General features: G+C 43.3%; 1 protein-coding gene across 1 annotated transcript; it reads right to left on the minus strand.

Moving 5' to 3' along the window:
• Nucleotides 1-3,991: 3,991 nt before the first annotated feature.
• ACTA2 (actin alpha 2, smooth muscle) lies at nucleotides 3,992-21,606 on the minus strand. Its single transcript, XM_053582525.1, has 9 exons — nucleotides 21,453-21,606; nucleotides 17,407-17,557; nucleotides 15,521-15,649; nucleotides 12,545-12,655; nucleotides 10,056-10,140; nucleotides 9,508-9,669; nucleotides 7,923-8,114; nucleotides 6,474-6,655; nucleotides 3,992-4,281 (listed from the first exon to the last, which is right to left on the minus strand). Exons 2-9 carry the CDS (start codon nucleotides 17,533-17,535, stop codon nucleotides 4,138-4,140), a joined length of 1,134 nt encoding a protein of 377 aa, XP_053438500.1. The 5' UTR covers nucleotides 17,536-17,557; nucleotides 21,453-21,606; the 3' UTR covers nucleotides 3,992-4,137.
• Between the last annotated feature and the right edge of the window lie 3,622 nt (nucleotides 21,607-25,228).

The raw sequence follows: 25,228 nt of genomic DNA on the forward strand, positions 1-25,228 counted from the left end.
GCTTTTTAAGTACAGTGAGTGCCGTCCTGATGACAAGTATACACTGAAAGCCTTGACTTCAGCATTATACAGTGTATTCATGTAATGAAAACATATGTACCCCCTTAATATTTTGAAATTAAAATAAAATATTGCTTTTGCTTTTTATCATGCATTTACAAGGGAGCACTACACTGTTGAAACATTCATCTGAAACCACAATTATTTTTTGAGAACAATGGCTAATGCTAATTTGAAGGATAGAAATTACTTGTTTAATATATTTTTGCCTGAGTAGGTGATGCCATTTTTAAAGGAAAGCATGAAGTTAAATAATTTTTAGACTATTTCTCAGGAAGTTTCAGGTTTTAGCATATGCATACAGATGTAAGGAAGGGGGGAAAGTAACTGATTTGATGAAAGGAGGTAGTAATAAGACCCCAAAGTAAATGTGGAGGAAAAGACAGAAAAGGCAAGATCTGAGATGCCTTTTGACTTGGTGTTTCTGTGTTTCTGTAGCTCTACACTTTTTTCCCTAAGGAGAGGACACCTGAGCTTTAGGCCTCTGAAAAACTGCCAGTAACTGCACCATAAAGCAGCCTGTTCCATCATTGGTTTTCCTTGAAGACAGAGTATATTATAAATCCAATCAGGCAAATAGTCATATTTTATATTCCCTTCAGCACGGAGTTGCTACAAGAACATTTTAGAAGAGCTGTGGTCTCTATGAATACATTAGAGTGACAGGTGGTGGGGTTTGGATGTTCACTTTCCAAATATGAGATGAAGAATTTAATGAACCTGAGCGATGAAATTTTCAGAATGGACAGAATTCAGAGATAACCACATTTCTCATTCAACATTGCTGTCATTGCTTGTCACGGGTCTGATTTCAAGACAAACTTTTCATGTAGAAAATGTTGTAAATCTCACCTTGGAAAATTGTAGCCAAGTCATAGTCAAATTCTAAAGTCTATGCGTGGTCACTTCTTTGGGGCTCGCCTTTCAGTGCTCCTGAGCAGCACACTCCCATCTCTAGGCCTTTGCTTGAAACACAACCCATGTGTACCCTGCTTCCCTTCCCTGACCTCGGCCCCTCCACCCCTCCCATCTCTGCTTTTCTTCCCTACTCAACTTTTACTCTTTCTTCTCTGCTTAAGCACTATCTTCCCAGGGAGGAAGCCTCCCCTTGGCTCAGGTTAGAGCCCTGGGCTGTAAGGTTTATGCCCACTGTATCCCTTCTTTTGTAATCTGTACACTGTGCCCTCTTCTTCTTAATGCCATCTTCCCCTCTCTAAGTTCCATCCAGGCAGAACCTTGCCTTGCTGTCTTTCTGTCACACATCTCTCTATCCTAGACTACAGTGCTCTTCAAACATCATTTGAAATGACTCAGCTTTCCCAGGAATAAACGTTAAACATCTGGTAAGGATGAACCAGATATTCCTCGGATACAGAAAAACCACATCTCAGGGCTGTCCCATTCTCTTCTTTTTCTGTTGTATATTTTTAAATAAACTGAGTTGTAGCAATGGTTTCTGGCAGGGCTGTGAGTGTTTGTTGGCCCAGACAGCCCCCTTCCAAGTGCAGCCAGAGATTCTTCTCCCAGCTGTTCTGTGTTAACAGTTCTATGGAAGAGAGTTTCCTGGGTGTGCAAATGATACCATGATGACAACTAAGAATTTTTTTTTTTTTTTGCCAGTAAATAATGCATCTTCCCATGCATCTGCTCACAGCAAAGGCTGCATGTGTGAATTAATGTCTTTAGAAACCCGTGTCATGCTTGGGCATTGTAAAGGGCCCATTATGGGAAAATAGCCGTAATAGAAGAAAGGTGTGCCCCCTTCCTTCCAGAGTCTAATTTGCTATTATTAGAGGAGAGAAGAGGATTCAGAAGGCTGCCAGATCTATATGTTGCTGTTTCCATCTCCTCTGGAGATAAATTGAAGATTCATGTGAAGCCCCTCCAGGAGACTCTGCCACCTGTGGTGCGCTGGGCCACTCAAGTCACTGGCATTCTTTCGACCCAGGGGAGGAATTAATGATCTGTGGCTGAGAGGAGGGTGCTTAGGCATTGAGGCTAAGTAGCTCACAAGGAAAGAACACTTCCCTAATGCACATTGGGTGAGTGTTTTGCCGGAGTTTTGCCTCTGGGCAAGCCTGTTTCTTTGAGCACCCTTTCCTTTACCAGAGAGCTCGCGCCCTCTGGTGGTAGATGAGAAGTACTTGTTTGACCTGTTTGACTTCAAGCAAACCCCTTAATGAGGACAGCCAGCAAAGGTTGGTGATTTTTTGCGCACAATATGAAAGTGATCTGGTGGCAAATACCTATACATTAATCCTTAAGTTTAAGTCTAGTGGCTGTGGAGTGTCCTTGCCTGATAAGCATGAATTTGCAACTGGAAAATTTCCCTCAGTTGTGTTATAGTGGTTCTCAAATTTTAATGTGCATAATAATCATCAGGGAAATCTGATTAAATCTCAGCTTCCGGGCCTCAGTCCCAGAGGTTCTAGTTCAGCGGGCATTGGTTATGACCCAGGACTCTGTGCATTTAAAATGAACCCCCGATGAGGCCTGTTCTTTGAGAAATGCTGGCCTAGTGACTAAGAGTGTAGTCACTACTCCAATAGTAGCAAGGTAATACAGCCTCTGCTGGCAGTGTGCCATTGGGTGATACTCCTTAACCACTTGTGACCTCACCCATTCATAAAAAGTCAGTAATACCAAGTCTATAGGTCCATTGTAGGAGAATGTGAGATCCTAGTATAAGGAGCTTGGTCCAGGGCCTGGTCATGGCAGGCACCCCATACAAGCCAGCTTTTCTTATTTGTAGTTTCTGACTTACCATGTTACAGGGCCAGAGAACACTAGGAAAGCTCAGGTTTTCTGGCCTGGGCCCCAAGATTTCTATAGTAAGGTGTTGCCACAGACAGAGTGTGCACTCCTCAGGGCAGCCAGTGGCTGCTGACCCCTTTGGATATTTATACACTGGAGGCCACCAAGCATGCTAACAAGCCTGGGCAGAAGAGCGCTATGACTATTGGACCCTTACAGGCAGGGAAGGTATTTTTTAAAACATCTTTGCACCTGCAAGGCCACATGGGCAATAGAATAGTTGAAGTTGGTAGCTCCCCTATAAAACTGCATTTCTGGAGTAACCTCTCCTCCTCATTTATAAAGTATGCTGATAATAATACTTTCCCTGTACTGTTTCAAAGAAAAAATAAGGGACAATATATGTATACCCCTTAATTTGATGATTGGTACCTGTAGTCCTTGGAAACTATTGTTATCTTTCCCATTCTTCTGGGGTGAATGTATCCATAGTATCCTTTGCAAAGACAGATATGAATCAGGGAAAGGGGAACAGATGGTACAGATGTGTAGTAAGATTTTAAAGCAATAATTCTCTGTGTTTAAGAGAAAAATCTCTGTTTCCCAGAATAAATTTAAAAGGCATAGCTTATCTCTATATCTATATATGTTTAATATATATTAAAAGTCATACCTTGTATATTAAAGTCACACACATATATGTACATGCGTATCTGTACATACAGGAGATGTGTATATGTGTGTGCAACTTTTAATATATATGACTTTCATGATATATAATTGTTTATATATGTGTACCTGTGTGTATGTGTGTATATATAGAATTGTAATTTTTGTTTTCACCAATCAGGCTACCAATGTCCTGGAATTATAAGTGAAAAGCAATGGAATCACTTTGCAAGTTATGAAGCAGTGTGGATTATCCCATGAACACACTTTAATCCATGTTAATTTTTAAATTTCTCATGTAGTCTCAAATTCTTCCAGTTTGCAGAACTTACGAGGAACTTCCCTTACGAACGTCGTGATTCTATCCTGTGCCTGCCTGAGTAACAAATCCATCCTAATTATGTCATGTTCTCAGCCTGACCACTAGAGGGAGCCACCCCGCCAGGGACGAGGTCCGCCTAAAGCAGGCGATCAGCCGGGCGTTGATCAGAGAGGCACACGCTGGAAATTACCAGTAGCATATTTCAGATTTATTAAAAAACACATAGGTACCGAGGCAGAGATTTGGCTAGGAATGATTTGGAAAGGAACTGAAGGCATTATTCCACAAAACGTTCACAGTCGTGTGATAGAGGCCGAGAGCGGGGAGGTGCCTTAGAAGCATTTGCGGTGCACGATGGAAGGCCCGGCTTCGTCGTACTCCTGCTTGCTGATCCACATCTGCTGGAAGGTGGACAGGGAGGCCAGGATGGAGCCGCCAATCCAGACGGAGTATTTGCGCTCCGGAGGGGCAATGATCTGTCAGCCAAGATGAGAAAGAAGGGTGGTTAGTGCAGTAGGCCGGCCCCGGTGTCCTCCCACGTCCACAGGGCGCCGTAGCTCCCGTTCAGCAGGGCGCGCTCGGCTGGGAGACGCTGCGGGTGTGAGAAGGCGGCAGAAGGCTGCAGCGATCCCTCAGCTAGCGCCCTTGCGTCTCTGCTTCCTCTGCGCAATCGTTCCAAAGCAATCATAGCTCCCCTACCGCGTCATTGAGCACGCTGAACAGTGGCCCCAAACCGTGCTGTGGCCTCCACTTGAGAACCACTGCAGGGCCGCTGATTTCCATAAGCTCTACCTCAACATTCAGCGTGACACACACTTCCTGCAGGAACAAACGCCAGGACCTTCAAAGGAGTTTTAATGGTGCCAGAACTTACTAGGCAAGTATTCCTTCCACCTGATGAAGGCCCCTGCTGCTCTCTGAGATTCTGCCTACATGCAGGGAGAGCCATCATCGCCTGTGGGGGTGAACTTTCCCCTGCCGTAGTGCCCTGAGGCTGCCTGCACTGGTGTTTCCCCCTGCACAGGCCTGACGCCGCATAGCATCCTCGTGTTTCTTAAATAAACGAATGGTTTATTTCACAGAGCACAGTGAAAACTGTGGCTAAAGGCTTTGATTTCTGCTAATCCTCCAAGCTTTCCCTGAGCTTTTATTTTTTTCATACAAAGAGCTGTCATTTACGGAGCACTTCCTATGTACCGGACACTATGCTAAGTACATGTATTATCTCATTTAATTCCCACAAGCACTTTAAAGAGTAAACATTCAATTACTCCCTTATTACCTGCTTGTGGCCGACACATGTTTAAGTAACTGGCCCAGGTCACACTGATTAAATCAATATCAGACCCAATTCTCAAATCTAGGTTCCCCTAGGATTTTGTTTTGTTTTAGTTGTAAAACAGCCTTTTCGTTTGGGGATAATTTTAGATTTTCAGAAAAGTTGCAAAGTACTCTAAGTTCCCGTCATCTGGTTTCATCTTCCCCTGATGTCCCAGGTTTTCATGGTGCTCCGCGCTCTCTCACCACACTGGGGCCCAAAGTTTCACATCCATTTCTGTTCAAGAAGCCAAGTGCGGAGAACTAGCAACTGCCTAACTCTCGCGACGGCCTGTCTCCGTTACATGCCCTGGACCAAGCTGGCTCCGCAGGAACCCAGCAGCTGCCTTTGTCCTGCTCCTCCCATGTGGAGTAAGAGGGAGCTAGAGCTGATCCCAGGGGAAGCCACGAAGCACAAACCCTTTGGAAAACTGTCCCTCTCCTCTCATCCCGAAGCCTTTTAGGGCAGCACTGCGCAGAGCCCATCATGGAGACAGAGCGAGCGTGTTTCAGTCTGGCACACTCTGTTATGCTAGCTGTATCCCCCTTCCAAAAAGGAGAAGGGCGCGTACCTAACAGAATGTTTCAGTGCTTTTCCTGTGTGTGAACTGCAGTAGATTTACACCTCTGCCTTTTTGCTGCAACACAGGTCACAGGCTCCCAGCATGGCCTTCTGACTTCAGAGAGTGATAACAGCCTTTGAGAAGTCACCAGCCACATGTACGTTTGCCTCTAAAGAACGATCTCCATTTAATCTCTGCTCTCCCTTCACTGGGATGCAAAACTCACACCAGATAGGGGCCCTGGCTGGCTCAGGCACTGAGTGTGGTTATCCTGGAGTCATTCTGTGCTTCTGAGCACTTACATCAAAAGGTGTGCCAGACAGAGATGAAGGTAGAATTCTAACTCCCGGCCACGGAGATGGGTCACATTAGTAGTGGAAGAAATTGTAAGCTACAGTATCTACAGTGTTTAAACTGCTTCAGAAATAAGTTTAGCTCATTTGTATTTTTAAAATATGTTCTCCATGTGAGATGCACTGTTTGGTGCTGAAGAACAAAAAAGGGGGTATATTTTAAAGAGATGAGCACATGGGGAGCTCTGTTGACCTTGACTGAAGCTGCTGAAAGTAGCTGAGAGCTAAGGATAAATGTAGATCAAATTTTGCATAAAATTATTCACTTTTTCTTGTGAACTGGATTGACTTACATCGTGTGAAGTATAGGACTGTGGATTTGTGCCCACTGCCTAGCCACAGAAACCCCAAGTAAATGTGACCCAAATCTAGTCTTTGAAGAGTCCTTCTCATGTGGTTGGTAGCACTGCCGGAGGGTCTGTCCCTGAATATTACCTTGATCTTCATGGTGCTTGGCGCAAGGGCCGTGATCTCCTTCTGCATCCGGTCAGCAATGCCAGGGTACATGGTGGTGCCCCCTGACAGGACGTTGTTGGCATAGAGGTCCTTCCTGATGTCAATGTCACACTTCATGATGCTGTTGTAGGTGGTTTCATGGATGCCAGCAGACTCCATCCCTGGAAAAGAGACACAGGCCATGGTCCTTGGGTGGTGGATAAAACCCATGTTAGACATGGAAGACCAGACTTGAGCACCTGCATGATCTTACACTGGACAGGGGCTGGGTGGGCATAATAATGCAGGAGGCACCTGCCTGGGAGACCACAGGGCCTTGTTATCATCCATGTCCTCCGGCCTCCCACCTAATGAGGAAGGGGCAGCATCTGCAGGGTGGGGCTCCAACATAACATCACTGACTTTTTGTAATAGACTCACTGCTATAAAACTCATTGTTTTAAATGACAGATGAAGCCTCAGGTTCCCTGCAAGTGTTCCACACTGAGCCAGCATGCCAGCCACTGCTCAGAATTCTGCCAAGTCCCTCTTTAGCTGCTGCCCCTCATCCTCTCTCCCAGGAAAGCTAAATGGTGCTGAATCATCAGAAAAATGTTTTTTCTATTTAGAAAAAGCTTGTTTTTTTCCAAGTTTGATAAATTTTTTTTGTCTGAATCTTTTGCTAATTTCTGATGTGGATCTTTTGAAAAGAAAACCTGTAGGTGATCCTTCACCTTCTGCAGTGCTATGATATAAGAATAAAGGTAACAATGGTAAGATCTAATTATTATTAATTCCTGACAGTGTCTAGTGATTACTAAACACTGGTTTTTGACAGGCACTAGGCTAAATGCTCTGTATTTGTTTCATGCAATTCTCACAGCCATCCTGTGCCATAAGGACCATCACAGTCTTCCTTTATACATGCAGAGACTGAGGTTTGGTAGGCCAAGTGACGTTCCCAGGATCAAGTAGAACTAAGGCTTAACCCCAGGCTCTCCCCTCCCAGATCCTGCCTCTATAAACAGCTATGCAAACCTATCTCCCAAAGTCGGCCCTAAGGTAGTGACAGGTTCACTGTGGGGGTTCCCCCATTTTTATCTCCCCTACCCACCATTCCCCAATTTTCAGCATTCAGCACACCCTCACCACCCGTACCAGTGGTTCCACTGCGTCCTTAAGCACAGGCAGTATTTCATGCTTTCACCACACATCAAGAATGCGTTTGGCTTGACCGCAACTTAGTGTTTTCCTAGAAAGAAGACTTTTTTCCTGGCTTCCTCGCCTCTTCTCACCTTGAAAATGTAATGCTTTCCCTTGCACTGGTTTAGAAATGTTTTGGTCTTAGGGATCCTGTCATTTGTCAGAAGGGCCTTGGTAGCCAAGGCTGATTGGATACGGAAGAATAGGGTGACTCCCCTTCTCAGGAAAGGAGGGTCTGCTGCCTACCGATGAAGGATGGTTGGAACAGGGTCTCGGGGCAGCGGAAGCGTTCGTTCCCAATGGTGATCACCTGCCCGTCGGGAAGCTCGTAGCTCTTCTCCAGGGAGGAGGAGGAGGCGGCAGTGGCCATCTCGTTTTCAAAATCCAAAGCTACATAGCAGAGTTTCTCCTTGATGTCCCGGACAATCTCACGCTCAGCTGTCGGTCAGATACAAACATGGCAACCATGAGGGTCTGTGCGGTGGTAAAGATCTACTTGCCCTACTTCAGTCTCTCCCTCAATCCATGTTCACTCAGAAAAGATCATCAGGTCAGTAGTCTGCAGTCCAAACTGCATGCTGATAGTAACCCTGTAGGTCTGCCAGAGAACCACCTCTGCTCCGAGGTGAGCGCCTCACACATCATAGGCTCAGTATATATAGTCTGGAAAATCCAGAACAGGAACAAAATGAGCTGGCTAGAGAAAGTGCAGGGTAAGGATCCTTTTGTGCCATAACTTTTTTTAGGGTAACTAATCACCCTCTATTTGTTCTATTGCATTTTAAGGAAGCTTGTACTGAGTCAGCTCTCAGGGGCCTTCCCAGTTTCCAAAAAGCCTCAGAAATCGTGTTGCCTGGCCCAGGTACAGTGCGGCTCATACCCTTTGCACATTTATCACCCTCCAGAAAGAGGTAGTGCTGGCTTAAAACAAGACCTAGTCCAGAAGCCTCTAGCAGTGCATATTGAAGGCGATATGGAACCAGACTTCTGCTCTCTGAAGCTCTGGGCTATTTCTTACAACTGAGCCCCTGGGATCATTTGGAGGTATATTGGGATTCTTTGTGGGAAGCAGAGGAGGAAAGCAGTTCAACTCCATATTGCAAATGGAGACTTTAACATCATCAGGGCTTAAATTCAGAGCCTAGAATGAGCCTCGGGCATGTCCAGAAGCCTAAACATTTGGACAATTCCAACTCAGCAAGAGCAGGCTGGAGCCACAGGAGCCCAGGACAGCCAATGCTTCTGGCTGTGCCTGACACTGCCCTCTTGTGGAGGAAAATGTGGTGCACCAGCTTAGAATCTGAAGACACCTGTACAAGTGTCCCTGTCCCCTGTGTTGGCATAACAGCAGCTGACGGTTATGGAATGCTTACTCTGCAGCAGGTACTCCACACACTATAATTTAATACTCATAACAATCATGTGATATAGGGTCTATTAATATTTTACAAATAAAGATATTGTGGCATAGCAGGTTGGCTAACTTGTTCAAAGGTCACAAAGCTAGTAAGTGGCAGAGTTGGGACCCAAGTCCTGTCTAGATGTCTCCCGTGGTCACCAATCACCACATCATGCCATTTTTAGTCCCTACCCAATCTTTTTAGAAAGTTTTTCAATGGGAAGAGACTTAAAAATGTTCAAGTAGGCTCATAACACTAGGTGACTGTAACTATTCTCCTTGAGGAAACAGCATAATCATTCTGCAGTCGCCCACAGCAAAACAAGCTGTGCTTTGCTTCATGCATCATTCAAGCCTTGCCATTTGCAAGTCTTTGTCCATCGTCTCCTGGGATAGTGACACTCCCTGTCCCCGTATCTCCCCAGGCCTCACCAGTAGTCACGAAGGAATAACCACGCTCAGTCAGAATCTTCATGAGGTAGTCCGTGAGATCGCGGCCAGCCAGGTCCAGACGCATGATGGCGTGGGGCAGGGCGTAGCCCTCATAGATGGGCACGTTGTGGGTGACGCCATCCCCAGAGTCCAGCACGATGCCTGGGGGACAGTTGGGCATGACAGAAGTCACCACAGCAAATGTTGAGTGGTCACTTGCCGTTTGAGCAGAAGGAAGCCTTGGGGAGGGGCTGCCAAGCCTCTTTAGTGATAGGAGGAAAAGGGGCATTTGATAGGGAGGTGATATGGGCGAGGGCATGGGGAAGATGAGAAAGAGAAGGGCAGGAAGAGGGAAACAGTAGAGAAAGTCCTGCTAGAAATGGGAGGACAAGGGCTGATTTTAGGGCTGAGAATGGCCCTGTCAATTCTAACTCACACCCCCCCCACCCCCCATCTGTCACCCCCATGTGTCTATGACCAGCATGTCCCATCACTGGCAGTGCAGTCAGCCACCACCACTCCCGCCCCCAACCATCCCAGCCACGTACCAGTTGTACGTCCAGAGGCATAGAGGGACAGCACTGCCTGAATAGCCACGTACATGGCTGGGACATTGAAAGTCTCAAACATAATCTGCAAAGCAATCCAAAGAGCTGAGTTAGGGTCAGTGCCTGTCTGACAAAGAACGTTCAAGAGAGCACTCCTTGGGCGGCGCCTGTGGCTCAGTCGGTAAGGCGCCGGCCCCATATACCGAGGGTGGCGGGTTCAAACCCGGCCCCGGCCAAACTGCAAACAAAAAATAGCCGGGCGTTGTGGCGGGCGCCTGTAGTCCCAGCTACTCGGGAGGCTGAGGCAAGAGAATCGCTTAAGCCCGGAGTTGGAGGTTGCTGTGAGCTGTGTGAGGCCATGGCACTCTACCGAGGGCCATAAAGTGAGACTCTGTCTCTACAAAAAAAATAAAAAAAAAAAAAGAGAGCACTCCTTGTTGACTGATGCAGATGGGCCTGCCCGGTTCTGGGCAGAGGGGACCAAGGTGAAGGAGGGTCAAGGTAGCCCTGGTCACTTAAAGAGGAGAATTGCAGGTGTGAATGGACCCATCACTCGGGTGGCCTGATGGATGGGGAGGGGAGGAGGAGGCTGCTGTGTGCACCTGGCCCCAGCCCTGACTTGAAAGTGACCTGGGAGACTTCTCCAAACTGAGAGTTGACTCATGGGAGCTTCATCCAGGTCTTCAACTGTCAACAGAGGAGGAATTCAAACTAGATGAGCTCTTAGGCTCTTCCAGTGTAGACAGCCCAAGACTTATTAACTATATCAAAGCCAAAAGAGAAGACAACATCCATGTTTTGATTTCTCTGGGATAAAGAAAGAGACATTTTAAGCCTGAGGCTCAGATTGGTTGGGATTAGACCAAGTTCTATGTTTTGTCTGGGGTTCTGTTTAATCTACTTTTTTATATTGCTGCTGGGTCAGTGTAGCCCTAGGACCTGAGGCCCCTCTGGCTGCAGTGGGAGGGGCCCTGATTCCTGGAAGGCAGGAGCTGCCAGGTGGTAACAGAGGACCATCATGTGGTAACAGAGGACCATGGATGAATGTCGTTGTTCATATAGTCCAGGGACAAGATGAGAGCCAGAGGCCCTCCAGGTCACTCAGGAGAAGTCTGTACATCAGGAGATGTCCAGGGGCCTTTATTTCTACATCTGCAAGATCCTTGTCCATTAATCAGAATGTCTGACATCATTTGCTATAGAGCCATAGTTCCCAATCATTCTTCTGCCTTCACACCATTCACAAGAGCTGTAACTATCGTCAGAAACAATAGCTCTTGCTCCATGAAGTGGTTCCTAGGCACACAGGGAACTATGTGCTAAAAACTATGTGGGTGTAAGCACCAAAACCTCCTCTAAAGAAAGGGCCCTATAATTGTTTACATTTATGATTCTCCAAAGCTGAAAGACCAGGGGCTAATTCCAGCCTCTGCCATTTCTTGCTATGTGACCTTGGGAAAATCACTTACTGTATCTGAGCCTTATTTCTGGATTTGTATAATCAGGATAATAATAGTTCCTGCTTTGCATCATTAGGATTTAAAGAGACAATGTGTATAAAATGCTGATCCCAGTGCTTGACCATAGCAAGTGGAGAACTGCTATTAGATGTTATTATTTAATAGCTCTTTTAAACTAAAAATATCCTCTGCCTGGTGGACTGGATGGTATTCTCCTATAAAGTGTTGAGCTTCAGATAAGTAACAATAATGATAATAACATTTTGGGGGGATGTTTATTAGGGCATCATGATACATATTTATTATTTTGCCACCTTAATCTTAATGGTATAACATTCAATCCTTTGAAAAGTAATAGTACTAATAGTGTTCCCAATGTACAGACAACTAAACTGAGCTTTCACAGATAACTAAATTGTTTTTTAAGGTCGCCTAACTGATAAGTGATAGATCCAGTTTTTTGTCTGACTCCAAAACCAAGATCCTACCGCATGTTCTATTGCCTTTCAAAATGGTGCCTTAGGCGTTTTTAACCTAACATGTCCCCTTTTCTTTCTTTTTTTTTTTTTTTGTAGAGACAGAGTCTCACTGTACCGCCCTCGGGTAGAGTGCCGTGGCGTCACACGGCTCACAGCAACCTCCAACTCTTGGGCTTACGCGATTCTCTTGCCTCAGCCTCCCAAGCAGCTGGGACTACAGGCGCCCGCCACAACGCCCGGCTATTTTTTTGTTGCAGTTTGGTTTTTTGTTGCAGTTTGGCTGGGGCTGGGTTTGAACCCACCACCCTTGGCATATGGGGCCGGCGCCCTGCTCACTGAGCCACAGGCGCCGCCCAACATGTCCCCTTTTCAATGAAATCTTTTGAAAGTCCTGCTCCTGGAGACAAAGGGGCTGGATTCTGCAGGAAGGAGGTTGCCAAGTCTGTTGATGTCCTGCTGGCTTGGGCCTTCTCTCTGCTGTCCAGCATTATCCCTTACTAAGTGGACTTTCTCCAAACCCCAAAGTGCTGGGTGCAGGGTGCATATTTACCTGGGTCATTTTTTCTCGATTGGCCTTGGGGTTCAGGGGTGCCTCAGTGAGCAGGGTCGGATGCTCTTCTGGGGCAACACGAAGCTCATTGTAGAAAGAGTGGTGCCAGATCTAGCAAGTGGGGAGACAGAGAAGAGACACAATGACATGTGGTGTGGGCACTGCCGACCTCGAAAAGGGACAGGAATGAGCCGACTGATACTGAGTCCCAGGGAAAAATGACAAGTACTCATCACGTGCCCAGAGTTCGACAGATGCAGAGGTGGAAGCTCAAATAGTGGGAGTACCCAGGTCCCTCAGACAGGGTGGTGTAGTGGGTAGGAGCTCTGTGTTCAAACCCCACTTCTTGGCTTTGTGAGCTTAGGCAAGTATTTAACCCTTCTCAGCTCCAGTATGGTAATAGGGGGATGAAAAGGGTTAGTATGTACCTTATGGGGTCTTTGTGCAAATTAAATAAGAGGATCCTAGAGTTACTACATATTCAACCAGAGACCGGCCCAGAGTCAATTCACTGTTATTCTAGGATATCTTCTTCGCTTCCTCTTTCCATTTTAGTTCATGTTCATGGAGAAATGATTTCATTTCATAAGTAAGAGGACAAATCAATGCATACATGAATAAATGAGGCTGATCTCAAAACCCAATTGCCACTATTTACGCTTCTAGAGAAATTGCCCTTTGCAGTGTACGTGAGAAAAGAACAGGCCTCCCTGCCTCTCATATCCACTACCCACTTTGCACTCTAGGAATGGGAGAAGCTTCCTCTGTTGGCACAGACTGGACCTTCCATTCGGAGTCAACATTTTGGCCTTCATCTGTTTCCAAAGAAGCCCATGTTTGTGGATGGAGTGTTTGTGAGTGTACTTTGAACATGGTACGTTCATTTTAAGGCGCAGCACCCTCTTTAATTCCTGAATGCCAAAAAGAACAAATGATTTTGAAAGGTGTAAATTAATTAATCTTTAAGAGCATGAACATTCTCTGCCGGTACCAGGAATATTAGATTCACCCAGAATTAAAACGAAACAAAACAAGAACTGCTGGTGAACACTGCTGATTGATTTATAAATTAACAAAGGCCACCTTAAAGATCCTATCTTGTCCTAGTTCCTTTGGTTTTGAATTTGTGGTTTTTAGAAAGGAAATGATACTCCTGAAATTTCTGTTCCTTTGATGGAGTAAAAGCAGCAGAGTGTTCAAGAAAGCCTGCCAGTCATAACAGCCAGCCTTTCTCTCTCACTCTCCCTCCTCCTCCCGGGGAAGCTACTTCAAATTTAAATTTTAGAAATGAGGATTTTTTTTTTTTTAATCACCTCCAGTAGAGTGTTATGGCATCATAGCTCACAGCAACCTCAAACTCTTGGGCTCAAACAATTCTCTTGCTTCAGCCTCCCGAGTAGCTGGGACTATAGGCGTCCACCACAATGCCTGGCTATTTTTAAAGATGGGGTCTTGCTCTAGCTCAGGCTGGTCTTGAACTTGTGAGCTCAGGTGATCTGCCCGCCTTAGCCTACCAGAGTGCTGGATTACAGAAGTAAGCCACCGCACCCAGCCAAAACAAGTATTCTTTTATACTAATAATCTCTCGCTGAGAGCATACATTTTGTTGAAAGATGCTGTCAGCTCCACGGACAAACTATTTTCCCACTGATATCAGTATCTTCTCCCAGCAAACTTTAGTCTCACCAAATCTAGAATCTTAGATTAAGCAAACCTAATGATAAGCAATTTGTGTAGAGAGATAGAGGTTTAGGCATTACTACTGATAAATTCTAGCAATAGTATATGTTTTTCTTTTAACTAATAAATATGTGTGTGTGTCTGGGTGTGTGTGTGTAATGAGTTTATAGATAAATAAAAGGCCAGATGTTTTGGTTCTAATACATCTTGCTACATTTTAAAATTTTTTGTCACTTTCTCATTATTCTTGCAGTTTTTCCTTGATCATTGGTGTCTCTAAAATATCTAATAGCAAATATCAAAATCTTAGAATTTAACTGTCCTTGTTAGCTCTTTTATTGTATCTGAAAGATAAGTTCTCAGTGCAACAGAGAAGATTTCAAATTATTTATTTTAAAATTTTTGTCAATGGTTATTATGCTTCAATATTTTTCAAAATGTATTTTTAGAGACAGGGTCTCACTCTATTACCCAGGCTGGAGTCCAGTGCCACCACCATAGCTCACAATAACCTTGAACTCTAGGCTCAAGGCTCTTTCCACCTCAGCCTTGTGAGTAGCTAAGACTACACGTGTGTGCCACGATGCCTACCTATTTTTTAAAATTACTTTTTGTAGAAATGGGGTCTCTCTATTTTTCCCAGGCTGGTCTAGAACTCCTGTCTTAAAGTGATACTCCTACCTTGGCCCCCTAAAGTGCTGGGATTACAGGCATGAGCCCATATACCCAGCTCAGCATGTTGGCAGGCATTTAGGACTGTGCTAAATCTAGAATGTGATAGTCCCCTATAGTGAAAAATTAAAAACCTTTTTTTTAGATATTCAAAATGAGTTAGTGAACAGTTTTCAAGAATGGGCTGGTTAAGGCTATTCCCAGTTTTTCAACTTCTCTTTAGCCCCGTTGTGCAGAGAGGAATAGACTGCAAACGCTGATGAAAATTCAAGGAAGGATTATTCTCCATGACCCTGCTCACCCAGTGTTTGTTTTAGAGGGCGAGCCAGTGGGCGTGATCAACAGGGACTATTAATTCCCAGCCCTGGCAAAGGGCCATTTTTCTGAACTACAGGATTGTCTCCCTTTAATTAGTTTATGAATCCTAGTAGGCAAGAGATTTTTTTTTTTCAAGGAAATATTGCAGGATTTTTTTTTTTTTCAGTGAGTAACAACCCAGAATAAACATGAACAAGTAAAAGTACATTTGAGCAATGCTAGCCAGTTATTCCCCCCCAGCAATTTTCGATCAGCAGCTGTGGGGACTGTGCGCCCGCGGTGCTGACGCTGCGGCCTGCTCCCTACCTTCTCCATGTCGTCCCAGTTGGTGATGATGCCGTGCTCTATGGGGTACTTCAGGGTCAGGATTCCTCTTTTGCTCTGTGCCTCATCACCCACATAGCTGTCTTTTTGTCCCATTCCCACCATCACCCCCTAAAAAAGATTCAACGCAGTCTGAGTCAAACTCTCCCCAAACTTGAGAATTGCTTACAATCAAATCACAGAAGGTTAAATCACTGAGTGGAAAGTTTCTCTTTTGGCACCAACAACAATAGGAGTCTTATGGTCACTCTGCTCTTAAGTAACATCCCCTTGTGGATTGGAAACAGACCTGAATCAGCCTCCAAATAACAAGCAAAAGTGTGGGAAAGGCAACTTTACATTGTATTGTAAATTTCTATCTTCTATATATTCCTTGATAAGCTCTCTTAGGGAAGAGATTGGGTCTGTCTTATTCACCACCATAACAAATTGCCTGGCACATATTTTAGCACTCAGTAATCATTTGTCCTAAGCATATATAAAATTGTATATATTAGTTAGATGAAATTGTACCTGTTATAAGTCCTTTAAACCATATTTTTAAAGTTGCCATATACCCAAAAGTATATGAATACCATTATTATTCATTATTTTATATGAATACTATTATTAATACTATTTATATATGAATGGTATATGAATACTATTTTAATATTTTTAATCATTATTAGCAAAAGCATTACATCTACAAATAAGCACTTGATGCTTGATTGCTAATGGATAAATCCATACCAATCAAGTTTTAAAACATTTGCCTAAACCAATCAGCTGCATTTTAAAAAATCATTTCGGTGAAGGTTAAAAAAGTCCCTATGACTAGATTTTAAATCGCACTGGACTATTTTAGAAGTGCAAATACCCATAGCTCTTACAGATCCATAAAATAGTGGTTTGTGCAGAATATCTTCACTGCACCAAGTTCAACACAAGTTTCATTCACTGGTTGAGACTTCTATTACTTATTCTCATACATGTCTGCCAAGCTGAGAGCCATAAACATCAATCAGATAACCTCCATGTGCAAAATGCATTTCTGATATGAAAGAGATTTTTACCAAGTTTTTGCCATGTATCTTCCACCAATATTCTGCTTAAACATAGTATGTAAAATTACTGTGTGGCTATTCAAATATATTTTGTTGATGACTAATATTATGTAAAATTTCATTTGGTCTCAATGCTTGCTTTCATCTAACACCAAACTCCATGAAGTTGAGACCTGGGCTTTTATTTTAGCTTCTTCCCAAAGAGTAGCTATGGTATACATAAGGATAACTTTTAACTTTGTTTTGTTTTGTTTTGTTTTGAGACAGTCTCACTCAGTCGCCCTGGGTAGAGTGCTGTGGCATCATAGCTCATAGCAACCTCAAACTCTTGGGCTCAAGTGATCCTCTTATTTCAGCCTTCCAAGTACCTGGGACTATAGGAGCCCACCACAATGGCAGGCTAGTTTTTCCTAGAGACAAGCTCTCACTCTGCTCACCCTAGTCTCAAACTTCTGAGCTCAAGCAATCCAGTGGCCTCCCCCTCCCAAAGTGCTAAGATTATAGGCCTGAGCCACCATGCCCAGCACTTTAAGCTATTTCTGATGATGATTATGTGGTGGTGATGATGATGACTGTATTTTGACAAGGACACGTGGAAAAGGGGCAGACCTTACATCTGACAGACATCCACCAGATAATCTGCCTACATGCTATATGAAATTGGCATTTACTCCTGGACATCAATCACCAGAGGCATATTTTTTAACAAAGTTACCCAACTTCTGGTCAGAGAGTGATAGACAATCTGTGAATACACATGGACAGAAAGGGACCTAATCTGTAGCTCGGTTCTCTCTCTGTGCCAATCAGAATTTTGCTCACCTGATGTCTGGGACGTCCTACAATGGATGGGAAAACAGCCCTGGGAGCATCGTCCCCAGCAAAGCCGGCCTTACAGAGCCCAGAGCCATTGTCACACACCAAGGCAGTGCTGTCCTCTTCTTCACACATGGTGGAGCTGCTTTACACGGTTCTGTGGAAGACAGGGAGGAAGCAGCCCTGCTGCAGGTGAGCAGGTGAGGCCCTCACCTGACCACTCCCACCTGCAAGCTGGGTTTGGGAGTTTCCTCTGTTCTCCTAGCACTCGAAGGTCTTTAATTAGACTCTAAACTTTTGATAAGTTGAAACTCTGCCTCCATGTTCATACAACTGGCCCTTAGCACAGTGACTGGTGCATCTCATATTCTCATGATCACTTTAATAATGGACCAAACCAGTGACTGAAGGAACAAACTGAAGAGCACAGAAAGAAATTTCAGACTCGGAGAATAAATCTTCTCAAGGATGAGTCGCTTCTACATGTTAACAAAGCATCTAGTGTTTCTTGTCTGTATCAACCCACACACAAGTTTTTCTAGAGAGGCTATTGGCATTTTGCATTTTTTTTTCAAAAAGACAGATTTTTCAAAGGAGGGGCAGCCTATGAAAATTTAGAAATTTAAAAATGTTGAAGTGTTTAATGTAAATTTTAAAAATAAAAACATTTTTGGATCTTGAGCACTTTTGTTTTACCTTCAGAGAAAAATTAAAATGAATAAAAATTTCCAAGAAAGTGCTTTAAATTTTAGGGGTTGTGATTATCCTCCATTAATAAAAGTCACTGTTAAACTAAAAATCCAACCAGCGATGGTGAGTCTGATGAATGACACATCATGTAATAGAATACTTTTCTGCCATTCAGAAGGATGAGGAAAAGGATAAGCCATGTTCTTATGTAAGAATAATAGGTTAGAGACAGTAACATTGTACTATCCCATTAAAAATGTATTTTTTTGTATTGCAAAAGGTTAATCATATTTAGCAAGATGTTAACTAGGATTATTTTGAGGTGGTTGTTTTTGTAAGTATTTTTAATTATTTTCTCTGGGTTCTGTAATATTTTTTAAATGTTCTATGATGAACATATACTTTTTTGGTAATAAAACATAATTTTAAATAACTCACTTTTAAGCATGAATCCTTTGACAAAATCGGAATGGCTAGAGCAGAAATATCCACTTACAAATTTTGGAAATTAAAGGCCTATTAGAGGACATTTTCATCCAATGCTCTCATTCTCACAAATAAGAAAACCCGGGGAAGTGATGTGCTCGAGGGCACGCAGGGTGCCAGAGACATAGTGCTAAGTAGGGATACCCCTGGACTTCTCCTTGGCTTCCAGTTCAGAATCTCTTCCATTTTTCTGAGCAGAATTAGGTGGTGGTGCTCTGGAAAGGGAAAGATACCCAGAGAGAGTTCTCTGCCTGGCACTGAGATCTCAATTAGGGTTTCAAGTTGAGGTTCATCATCTTTTAAATGGATTGCACATCCAAATCTAGCTTTAAAACGCAATTCTTTTAAGAAAATTTCTAGGAAGTAGGAAAAGAAAATAGCTATTATCATTGGATTCTGCTCCCACACAATCAAAGCTGCTTGTTTCTAAATACCTATAATTTCCACAGAAGTGCTTCAGGTAGCATGATCCTTTCAGAGATTATAAACTTCAATTGATATGATACATTTTAAAATCAGAGCATGTAATATTATCTCCAACTGATAAGCAAGGAAATTGAGACTTGAGGAGTTGGAGTGACTTGTCCAAGATCCTTGAGCTGACAAGTTTCGGGATGATGGAAATTATAGACTACAGTGATTCCAAGGTTGGACCCTGGAATGCGTCTACATACATTTAAGTCAGGGCTCTACCACTTGGAAGCTGTGTGATGTAATAAGTCATTTAATTCCTCTACATCACAATTTCCCTAACTATGAAACAGCAATCAAGATGGTACATAACTTGTGCAGTTCTTACAGAGATACAGTTTCTTAAAAAATGCTTCCTAAATAATTTATAGTTGCACACTACAGAGTCTCCTAAAAGTTTCCATGCACAGGGAAAATGGGAAATTGTAGCTATACTATATATACAAATATTCATCACAAAATTTTACAAAGAAGTGGACATTTGGAGAATGTTTTGTAAATATCTTATAAAATTTTATAATGAATATTTTGTAAATAAAGTTACCTTTACCTACAATTTCCCATTTTCCCTGTGTATGGTGACTTTGGGGACACCCTGTATAAATCCTCAATAAAAGTTTTATCATCATTATTATTCATATCATTATATGATTATTATCATTATCCATATCTTTCTATTTCTAATCTTTGCTTTCTTTCCACATGTGAAAGACCACATTCCTGCCAAAGGCTTAGGAATGAAAACTTTCAACATGTGAATTTCACTTGCAAGAATGAAACTTATAAATGGCTCATCCTTTCCTTTTCCAGACACTGAATTATGTTCGGCATTCCTGTGATTTGGCTTTCTTTCCAGCAGACCATGAAGCTTTAGAAAAGAGGGGAAAACTACCAAGGAGACAAGACAGGAGCAGCTCTCAGAGCCCACGGTGTCTGTCAGAGGCGGCCAGGACCAAGAAATCAGCAGGATCTCTGAGGCTGTGCCAAGCACCCTTGACAAAGCAAAAGTAAGGGCTAAAACAGGACAAAACATTTAGAATCAGGATGGTCTCTGAAAAGAAGAAGGTATAGTCACCAGGAACGTAGGGATATCCTTAACAACCTTTTTCTTGGGCAGTGATGATTTGGGAAGAGTATTTGAATATACTCAGAAAAAGTTGGCTGCCCCAAGCATCAGCAAGAATGCAAACAAATCTCAAAATTCAGTAAATGGATTTTTATTTGGCAAAAAATGCCCAGGAAGAGTTTTATAATCTCTAAAAGGAGTACTGTCATAGAGAAGATGACTCTGTGCCCCCTAAAAGAGACAGCTGGGGAGTTTAGAAGTCTTATCTAACCTGAATGAGCAGCTCAGTTTAGAGCAGAGCATTTCCTAATTAGGTAAAACACGCTGGACCGTCTGCTTTTGGAACTGCACCCGGGTCAGGGGGTTTGCTCCAACAGACCAGAGTATGCATCGTGTGCCAAAAATGAGTCGTTAGTGGGAGGGGAGGGGGAAAGAACGTTACAGTTCCCAGCTCATTGGTCTTGAAATGCAAGCCATATTTAGTCATGAATTACAAAATGCAAGGAAAATCTCTGCATGAAAACTCCAGTCCTGTAGAAGCTGCCAAGCCCTGATTTGCAAGTGAAGTTCCTCCGGGGGTGGCAAGGCTGGTGTTATAGTCACGCTTGCCTCAACAGGCTGAGAGGAACTTAAGCTGGAAGAAACGCAAACCAGATGTCCCGTGGCAGAGACACACAGCTGTCAGATAGATGTAAGCACTGCTCCCTCCGTCTTTGCAGAGAAAGCTTCAGCTGGTCACTGATGCAGATCCGAACACTTAAATTTGCAGTTACACAGATGAGATAGAGATTTCCAAATAAGACACTAGCAACTGGAGCCAGGGAAGTCCAGAAGCAAAGACACAAATTCAGCCCAAATCAGGGACTAGGCAACTATCCTCTGTTCACTTCCAAAATCCACTTTCAGACGCCTGAGCTAAACCAAAAGTACAGTCCAGTGAAAAATCTGTGCCGAATCTGAACCACAAGCAAATCCCAGAGTTTCCATTGCCTAAATACAAACAAATGTCTAACTTACTAAAAACAGCTCATGTGCAGACCTGTCATGTTCTGCAAGGTCCTAGCATCTATAGAAACTGATTTCACAGGTGGCAAGCATGAATAAAATTTCATCCTATCTTTTTCTCCACCTCTTCCACCACACTGAGCTACCTATTAATCTTGTCTTTCGTATTAGGTCATGACGGCCAAAAGCTACGATCACTTAAGTACAACCATCTTCATTCAAAAATATCTGTGCACGAATCCAGCCAAATGTCTGCAGACAGCATCTCATTATACTGGCTAATAAAAGAGCCACTTAAATCTATAAGTCACATCCCTGGGCTGGTGCCACTTACCCTGACAGTGCTTGGCCAGGCTTCTCCAGCTGGGTGGTGTTCAGGGAAGCTGAAGACAGAAGGGTTATATAGCCCCTTAGCCTGCTCCCCTCCCACTTGCTTCCCAAACAAGGAACAAAGACAGACTTCAGCCGGTCCTTCAGTCTAACACAGCCATATAGGGACCTCAGCACAAAACTCTCTAATCTGGGTGGCCGGAGGCCTGGGTCTCTTCCACTGCATTCCACTGCTCTTCTCATGAAACCGGAGGCAGCTGAGCTGCCTGTGGGAGATAAACACCCCGAGCCTTCAGAACAACTGCACAAAAGCCCAGAGATACCGAGCTAGCGTTAATGGACAGATGCAGGCAAGGTCTGCATGTTCCTCAGAAGATGGAAGCATGCTGTCAGGCTGGCATTTCGGGCCATTTCCTAATGAACTGGAGACCAGAAACAGTGTGCCTCTGAGGAGCATGGACTTTTAAAAACTTCCCTGTAAAAGTGGTCTGTTGTGAAGGGAGATATTACTTCAGTGGCCCATAGATATAGAGAGGGAGTGATGATTGTGTGGCAGTCACACTGTGTCTGTAAGTGAGGTCCAGGGGTGTGTGAATGAAAATAGGAATTAAAGAATAGAGACAAGGTTAATGGGCCCATGTTTCATAAAGAGGAACTTGGAACTCAGCATTACTGTAAACACTTTAATTTGGGGGGATACATTAGATATGTCTATTAATTTGTCACTGAGCCATTTAGCATCATGATCAGTGGCCATTCTCTGACCACAGAGGTAGTTTGAAAGAGAAAGGAGAATGTTTCAAGGAAGGCCCTCTAGGCCTCCTCTCTCTGCTGTCTAACGCCTTTGGCAGGTAATAGAGAGATCAGGTGATCTGACATTTCTCAAAGGTATAAGCTGTCAACTCAAGTGTCAATGATTGAGGGCTTCAGGGATTGTACACTTGTCTATTCCCCTTGTCCAAGTCAAAGTTCTAAATAAGTTCATAATATAAATATTTCTGATGGAGACTATATTTCTGGACTGCTGACATATGAGAAAAATCCCAGAATGAATGAGTTGATGTTACAGCTGTGAGCAGCTGTTCACTCATGTTACTGTCAGGTCTGTCTGATCTATGGCATGCACAAAAGCATACACATTTATCTTTCAAGAATTGGACAGTAGAGTATTAAAAACTTTTAAATAGCTTAAGACCACATCATAACAGAATTTCTCCATTGTTCTACCAACCAGAAAATATTTGAGTGTTTAAATATGAAGACTACATATTATACCATACAGGTGGGCATTAACCGAGTGCTTTTTATCCCAGTGATCAGATCACGTAAAAATTCCATACTTTCTTGATTAGGAGAGCAATTTGAGTAGAGGTGGTATCCCCCTTCCTCCTGCTTCTGACCCTAGCAGTGTGTGTGTAGTCCTTAATAACTTTATGAAGGGACCATTTCTTTTAACACCATAGAGAAGAGTTTTGGCATTCACCATCATGATTCCTATATCGTTTCTTCCTCAATTATAGTAAGTGTATTTCCACAGCCCTGACAGTAATTAGACTGTGATGAAAGAAAGAGTCATACTAGAAGAGAACTCAAGGTTTAGTTTTCTTTACAAGTTTTTTTTTTTTTTTTAAATAATCTATGACACTAACCAGGGAGGACCTGTTACTGAAAATAAATTTCTGAGTAAGTGATTAAATGGTCTTACTGTTTGAGATTTACACTTTCCCATCCCGTCCAAGTCTCTCCAGTGAGAGAAAGCAGCAGTGAATGGGCGTGTGTGTGTGTACAAAGCAAGCTCCAGTCAAGTGGCCAGATATTTTCTGCATCCAAAGAGTTATGGAACGATTAGAAGCATAGCAGCGTCTGCTACCTGGGTTGCCATCAGGGATACCATGAAGTACATCCCAAGCTGTAAGCACCATTCAAGCATCATCTCCAGACATGTTGTTCTGCAAACATCACGTGCCATCTTGATAACATTATTCAGTTATGATTTATTGGAAATTCCTTGAGCTCTAGGATAATTTTTATCCTTTTTGGAATCTGGTCCAGAGCAGAGTTAGTAAGTGTGGGCTCAATAATTACCTACAAATGTTTTTTTGTTTTTTTTTTTATTAAATCATAGCTGTGTACATTAGTATGATCATGGGGCACCATACACTTGGTTCATAGACCGTTTGACACATTTTCATCACACTAGTTAACATAGCTTTCCTGGCATTTTATTAGTTATTTTGCTAAGACCTTTACATTCCACATTTACTAAGATTCACATATACCCTTGTAAGATGCACCGCAGGTGTAATCCCATTAATCCCCCTCCCTCCACCTACCTCCCTCCTCTGTCCGCAGCACCTCATGTAAATACTGGCAAATATCCATACACAGTGAGAGCAAGGCACCCTTTCTTTTATATATATATATATATATATATGTATTATTTTTTGAGACAGAGTATCACTCTATGGCCCTGGGTAGAGTGCTGTGGTGTCGTCATAACTCACAGCAACCTCAAACACTTGGGCTTGACTAATCCTCTTGCCTCAGGCTCCTGAGTAGCTGGGACTACAGGCATGTGCCACTATGCCCAGCTACATTTTCTATTTTTAGTAGAAATGGGATCTCACCCTTGCTCAGGCTGGTCTCAAACTCCTGGGCGCAAACAATCCACCCACCTTGGCTTCCCAGAGTGCTAGGATTATAGGCGTGAGTCACCGCACCCAGCAAAGGTATCCTTTCTATCTTCCTTTCTTAGAATTCTCCAGGAGACTCTAAGGCTAAGTTCTAAGACAGCCCTGGTAGTTGGGCATGGTGGCTGATGCCTGTAATCCTAGTACTCTGGGAGGCTGAGGAAGATAGATTGCCTGAGCTCATGAGTTCGAGACCAACCTGAGCAAGAGTGAGACCCCATTTCTAAATATAGCTGGGGGTTATGATGAGCACCTGTAGTCCCAGCTACTTGGGAGGCTGAGGCAAGGAGATCAGTTGAGCCTAAGAGTTTGAGGTTGCTGTGAGCTATGATACTACAGCACTCTACTGAGGGTGACAAAGTGAGACTCTCAAAAAAGAAAAAAGAAAAATGACAGCCCTGATAGAAGAGGCATGAAGTCTACCGACCACATCTACAGGGATTTGAGAGGCTAGGCAAATTTTCATTTGAGTACAATCAGAATTCTTCATGGGATTTTTTTTTTTTTTTTTGAGACAAGATAGTGCTGTGTCATGCAGGTTGGAGTATAGTGGCTCAACCATGAGGTTCACTGCAGCCTCAGACTCCTGGGCTTAAGTGATCCTCTTGTCTCAGGCTCCCAAGTCTCTGGTACTACAGGCGAGCCCCACCATGCCTGGCTAATGTTTTAATTTTGTGTGTGTGTAAAGGTGGGGTCTTGCTATGTTGCCCAGGCTTAGAACAACTCCAAGACTAGAGCAATCCTCCCACTTTGGCCTCCCAAAATACTGGGATTATAGATGTGAGCCACTGTACCTGGTCTTTTTATAGGAAATTTGATTTGACATCTCCAATGAGTATAAATGGTGGTATTTTGGGGATATTCTAACATTTACTAGATGTTGTTAATTTATTTTAATAGCATTTTCATTTAGTTCAAAATTTGAGAAAGTCAGAAGACTCTCTTATAAGAGCAGACACGTGATTATATGTCTAACTTCCATGCTACGCTATACTGTGTTTGACAGCAAAGTCTAAAGTGATTTCATGTTTGCCTTCCTAGAGGCTGGAACATTCAGTAAATATTTCTTGAACTGAACTGAATCTAGCAC

This window comes from Nycticebus coucang, chromosome 3, assembly GCF_027406575.1.
Source record: "Nycticebus coucang isolate mNycCou1 chromosome 3, mNycCou1.pri, whole genome shotgun sequence".
NCBI classification, from domain to species: Eukaryota; Metazoa; Chordata; class Mammalia; order Primates; family Lorisidae; genus Nycticebus; species Nycticebus coucang.

Excerpts from the sequence above, each read along its gene's own strand:
- ACTA2 (XM_053582525.1), bottom strand. The coding sequence starts at position 17,535 with ATGTGTGAAGAAGAGGACAGCACTGCCTTGGTGTGTGACAATGGCTCT. Across the intron at positions 9,670-10,055 it reads TGCCTCTGGACGTACAACTG|GCATCGTGCTGGACTCTGGG; the intron begins GTACGTGGCTGG and ends ACTGTCCCCCAG. Across the intron at positions 8,115-9,507 it reads TTATTCCTTCGTGACTACTG|CTGAGCGTGAGATTGTCCGG; the intron begins GTGAGGCCTGGG and ends TCTGACCGACAG.